This window comes from Myotis lucifugus, unplaced genomic scaffold, assembly GCF_000147115.1.
Source record: "Myotis lucifugus unplaced genomic scaffold, Myoluc2.0 scaffold_99, whole genome shotgun sequence".
NCBI lineage: Eukaryota > Metazoa > Chordata > Mammalia > Chiroptera > Vespertilionidae > Myotis > Myotis lucifugus.
The window spans coordinates 3,597,780-3,603,779 of record NW_005871147.1 but is presented as its reverse complement, the minus strand read 5'-3'; the positions used below and the strand labels follow the sequence as shown (position 1 = coordinate 3,603,779).

Sequence of the window (6,000 nt, the reverse complement as noted above, 5' to 3'; positions counted from 1 at the left end):
TGCGAGAGGGCACAGGCCGGGCTGAGGGACCGCCCCCCCCCCCCCCCCCAAGACCCAAATTTTTTTGCCCCGGGGCCCTAGTAATTTATAAAAAGGGCGGGGGAAATTTACTGGTTGGGATCATGGGTAAAGAAAAAAAATTTTTTTTTTTTTTAAAAATATTTTATTGGTTTTTTTAAGAAAGGAAAGGAAAAAAAAAAAAAGGCAAAAAAATCGATCAGCCCCCCCCCGGACATCCCCCCCTTGGGAAGGGCCCCCCACCCCGGGACATGCCCTTGAACGGAAACAAACCCGGGAACCCTTCATCCCCAGGGCGAAGCTCTATCCCCTGAGCCAAAACAGTTTTGGGTAAAACTTCTTAAATTAACCCAAAATCTTGTTACAAGATTTACTTCTTAGTATTTTTTAACTTTAAAGGCCTAATATAGTCCTGGCCGGTGTGGCTCAGTTGGTTGGAGCATCGTTTCATACACCAAAAGGTGGTGGGCTCAATTCCCAGTCAGGGCATACACCCAGCTTGTGGGGTTTTTTTTTTTTGTTTTTTAAAAAAAATATATTTTATTGATTTTTTTACAGAGAGGAAGGGAGAGGGATAGAGAGTTAGAAACATTGATGAGAGAGAAATATGAGAGAGAAACATCGATCAGCTGCCTCCTGCACACCCCCTACTGGGGATGTGCCTGCAACCAAGGTATATACCCTTGACCGGAATCGAACCTGGGACCCTTCAGTCCCTAGGCCGATGTTCTATCCAGTGAGCCAAACCAGCTAGGGCCCCAGCTTGTGGGTTTGATCCCCAGTTGGGGCGCATTCAGGAGGCAACTAATTGATGTTTCTCTCTCTCTCTCTCTCTCTCTCTCTCTCTCTCTCTCTCTCTCTCTTTTTTCTCTTTCCCATCCAAAATCTGAAACCAGTAAAGAAAAATTTTTTTAATAAAGCCCCAATACAATTATCTCTAGAAGTGGGAAAACAGAAACATCCTTGTAATCATGTCAATATATTAAGTGCCACAGAGAATGCCAATGAATGTTTTTCTGGCTGTACTTAAATTGTCTACAACAGAAATGGTATAATATAGTTAAACCAGGACAAATTTTACATATGAAAACCACCACCTTGGGATGGCACTGGGTACTTACCCTTTCCTGTGATGTTTGATAGCGGAGGTGAAGAGCCGTGGGGTCCCAATCTACAGCAATATAGGCATTTCCAATGAAAGCTTTGTCTTCCCCACAATCTATTTTACAGCCTCTGCAAAATCTAAAGGCAGAAAAAAGATATACCAAGAAAGGAATAATTATGAAGGAATCACATTTTTCTTTATCAGAAATATTCTTATCCCTTTCTACATTCCTTCTTGGGTTCACAGTTTGTCCTGGGCTTCTTACTTCAAACTAATAAATGCACGAATATATATTAATCATTATTAGTATTTCAGGGAATCATGCTTATCACTTTTCAAGTCTTTGGCTTTTCAAAGTACTTGATAACAATTTATTAATTCATATAAACTATATGAACTTTGTAGCAAAGAAGTACTATGGGAATTGGATATTTGAGATAGTACACCACTAAAGGCATTCTAAATTCAGTTATTTAATGTTCTGAGGATAATTTATCTGGTATAACAATGCCCAATTTCCTTGTTTGTAAAGTGGGACATTAAATAAATGTATATAAAAATGTATGGAGTGGGGGAGGGACCATGACAAAGTCATGGTTCCAATGTCTATTTTAAACTCAGTTTGATAAGTCTATTACAGTTTTCTGAAGGCTGACTTCAGTATTCAAGCATTTTCCAACCTGGAATAATACTGGTCAATCTTTATAACTCTTCTAAAAACTAAAACAGACTTCCAGCAAAGTCTAGTATGTAGACTATGTTCTACTGGGCTCAGAATTGCTATAATAATTTCTAATTAAGGAGCAGAAGGCATAGAATAATGAATGTTGATCATAAACTATGAATTTGATGCGACTATATAGTTTAAAAAACCAGATGTCTCAATAGTAAAACTTATACAGACTTCACAAGGAAGAGATGAATGAACAATTCCCAAATTTATTTCAACTTCTCAGTCTAAAACTGAGAAATCTTATTAAAAAGGTATAATATCTGGAGCTACAATTCTACTAAAATTTTTCTTTTGCAGAAGGTTACCTTACCTATACCATGGGCACCAAGCACAGGAGTTCCCATCTTTCTGCACAACTCGTAGAGTGAATGGATATTGATAGCCCATACTGTCATCACTGAAACAGAACATAAACCAAAGAGTGTAAGAAACATTTCTGATTTGAGTTCTCAACTCCTTATCATCTTCCCATGAAATAATCCTCGGAAGGGGCATCTGTCGTAGTAGCATGCTCACATTTACAGCTCCATGCTGCTTATCCTAACCCATTAGCTGGGCCCTGTACCACCCACACACAGGGCTCCCATGCTGTATCCCTGCTTACAGAAGTGTAGACATACTAGACTGCCAGAAGTCTCTGAGAGAGTCCATGTGGAAGGATAAGCTAATCAAACGCCAATTATCCTTCAGCCCTAATCCTATCAGAAGACTTAATTCACATTAGACTAAAATAATTAGATCTTTCCATGGCAAGAATATTGACATACCACAGAAGGCTGAAAGGTCATGTTTTTTGTTTGTTGTTTTTAGAAAGAGTGAAAGGAAGAGTGGAGGGGAGGGAGGGAGAGAGAAAAAACGATGTGAGAGAGACACATTGATTGGTTGCCTCCCACATTCGCCCCACCCAGAGCCAGGGATCAAACGGCAACCCAAGTAAATGTCCTTGACCAGGAATCAAACCCTCCACCCTACAACCAGAGGACCAATGCTCTAACCACTGAGAAAATTGGCCAGGGCTCATAATGGTTTTTAGAGAAGTTGACTATATATTTAGAAGCTTTCTTTAATCAGAACCCCTGATGTGGTACATGCTAGGTAACCCTTTTCCTTTGTCTTAACTACTCAAGCTATAAACTACATAATATTAATTTTAGAATAACATCTTTTATTTATTTATTTATTTATTTATTTATTTATTTATTTATTTTTTTATCCTCTCCACATTTTTATGCCTTTTTTGTAGTAAAAAGGTTGTTGTTCTTTTAATTATTCTAGCTCACTTGATTTTGAAGTTATTAAAGCTTCCAAATTTTTTTTTGTTAATCCTTACCCAAGGATATTTTTTCCATTTTTAGAGAGAGTGGAAGAGAGGGAGAGAGGTGAGGGAGAGAGAAAATCGATGTGAAAAACATCTATTGGCTGCCTCCCGAACTCACCTGGACTAGGGACAGAACCCTTGCCCTTTGGAGCTGAGATTGATGCTCTAACCACAGAGTCACGCTGGGCAGGGATAAAGGTTCCAAATGGATGCGTATGAGGCTTTCCTATTGGTGTTTTATTAGCAAGAATCCAGGCCCTGGTTAGACGCCTGCTGGGGGCAGGAAGAGTATGGAGGAGCAGACATATGGGACCTTCTCACAATGCACAAAGGAACAGTGACTCCCGTCCCTGGGAGGTGGGAAGGGCTGAAGACTGCCTCAGGGACTGTTCTTTTTGCAAACCTGCTCCTACCTCTTTCCACCCCCAACCCCAGACAGGAAGGAGCCATCTTCAATCCTGAAGATGGCCTCCACATCTTTTAACTATAAGGTAGCCTTGTGAGGTCTCAACTTTAAAAAAAAATGTATGTATCCTTACTAAGAAGCAACGCAAGGAATATAACATAAGAGCAGTATACTTTATGGCTCAGTTGGTAACTGGTAGTGGCTACTACATGGCTGCTGATGGTAATGAAGCCATGATAAGGACTCACTGTTACCTTAAGCCTTATCTAATCATCAAAAGACCCAAAACCATAACAAATACCTGTTTAGCTAATAGAACTTCTTTACTTTCTTTACTCAGTTCACAAAGAGGCAGAACTCTCACTTGCACAATTATAGCAAGAAAATGATCTACAATTCAACTGAGATATAAATAAAGGACCACAATCCCAATGATTGTTAGAAGTAAATACATTTAGTAATCCAATAGAACAGTGGTAGGAGGAATAGAAAGAAAACAGAAGGTTTTTATTTTTTAATTACTCTTATGAAATATAATAATTTCTTGTGAAATTGTTCCATATTAAAATTACATGGTATGGAAACAATCCAACTGTTATGGCATGAGACTTTTTCAGAATTCACGTATAGATATACACACTATTGCTCCCATTCTGATTTTCAGAGGGTTGAGATGATACAAATTCCCTGGTGAATTCATACTCCATTTTTGCAGAAAAGAAGTCAAGAATATTACCTGAAGCATTTAAAGCAGCAGGAGGGATTAGTGAATAAAAGGATTATTAGACACTAGAATGTCTAGGTGAAGAAAGGAATCTGTATATACTCTCCTACTGAAAAGATCAAACCAAAGGATGAATTATATACTCCCTGGATGGTTCTTCAAAGAGTGTTTAAATCTACATAAAATGGGTCCTATAAGTCACACAGAATTCCTATACATTCTTCTGGAGTTTGGAAACCACAGGTCTAAGCTGATCCCCTGAACTCACCAATCCTGAGCGTGGTTACTAGCTTCCTGAGGTGGGAGTGGGCTGGCTAATCGAGATACTTGAATCCAAACTGAATCATACAGGTCTTTCTTCCGGGTATGCACAGTACATGGAACAATCAGTGGCATTCCAAAGAGGCTGGGGCGATTCTTCTGAGATGACAGGAAATATAGTTCTGTCCTCATCTATAAGTATAAACAAGAGAAGAGAGAACTGAGAAGAGAGGCCTTTCATTCCTCCCTTTTGTTCTTCTACAACTACCAATAACATGCATTACTATCAATTTCAAATTAGTGACTACTACTCTTTATTAACATGAAGACAAATTTACAGTGGAATCACTGGAAGGTTGAGGTACTGCCAATTTCAGAGTGGCTATCTATCAAACTTGGATTTTCAGCATTTAATATTTTCAAACTAGTTTTCTCTGATAAACATTTCACATACACACACTGAATCATATGTAAAAACTAGTAATTGTTTTGTAGCTCAAGGCTTTTAAGCAATTAAAACCCTTTCTCTAGAAAGTATGGCAATAAACCAATACTCCCTCAAAATAAAATTTTCAGAAAATAAGCTGCTGACAACTGGAGACCTTTGGAGACTTATGAAACCAGTCATAGAAACATCGATGAGAGAGAAACATCAATTAGCTGCCTCTTGCACACCCCCTACTGGGGATGTGCACGCAACCAAGGTACATGCCCTTGACCGGAATCGAACCTGGGACCTTTCAGTCCGCAGGCTGACGCTCTATCCACTGAGCCAAACCAGTTAGGGCTAATTTTTTTAAAATATGTGACAAATTAAAAGTAAGGTACAATTTAAAAATATTTGCTTTGAGTATGTTAAGTTGAAATTCCTTAATAAAGATACTGCACAGAATTAGCTTGGAAATGGTTGCTTAATAAAACAAAAACTTAGCATAATAGATTGTTGGGAGTTCAGGATTATTTAAAAAAGCTGCTAAGCACTTAGACATTTAATTCTTTTGGTTGGCCTTTATGTAGTAGTTAGAGAAGCTAAGTCAACAACCTATAAACTCACTAAGGGTTAGCTAGTTTCCAAGTGAAAAGACTTTTATTTCTGATTCTCAAGCATTTTATTTTGCAATTATTCAATTAAGCTTAGCTAAATACATGATTTTAAGGCTCTATTTCATGTGTTGGTATTATTATTATTATTATTATTATTATTATTATTATTATTATTACTATAGACCCAGTGCATGAAATTCGTGCACGAGGGAGGGGGGTGTCCCTCAGCCTGGCCTGCACCCTCTCCAATCCGAAACCCCTCGAGGCTCAGAGTTCTTAATATATGATCTGATAATACTTGGTAAAAACAAAACAAAACAAAAGCCCTAGCCAGTTTGGCTCAGTGGATAGAGCTTCAGCCTGTGGACTAAAGGGTCCCAGGTTCGATTCC

General features: G+C 38.5%; 1 protein-coding gene across 5 annotated transcripts in view; it reads right to left on the bottom strand.

Annotated features, from left to right (window-relative positions):
• The window catches only part of USP32 (ubiquitin specific peptidase 32), a 122,759-nt gene that overhangs the window by 14,442 nt on the left and 102,317 nt on the right, over positions 1-6,000 (bottom strand). For all 5 annotated transcript variants that reach the window (XM_023756831.1, XM_023756829.1, XM_006092236.3 and 2 more), the window contains 3 exons: positions 4,573-4,757; positions 2,167-2,253; positions 1,140-1,260 (listed from right to left, as the gene is read on the bottom strand). In XM_023756831.1, coding sequence (XP_023612599.1) covers positions 1,140-1,260; positions 2,167-2,253; positions 4,573-4,757 — 393 coding nt within the window. The remainder of the gene's footprint in view (positions 1-1,139; positions 1,261-2,166; positions 2,254-4,572; positions 4,758-6,000) is intronic.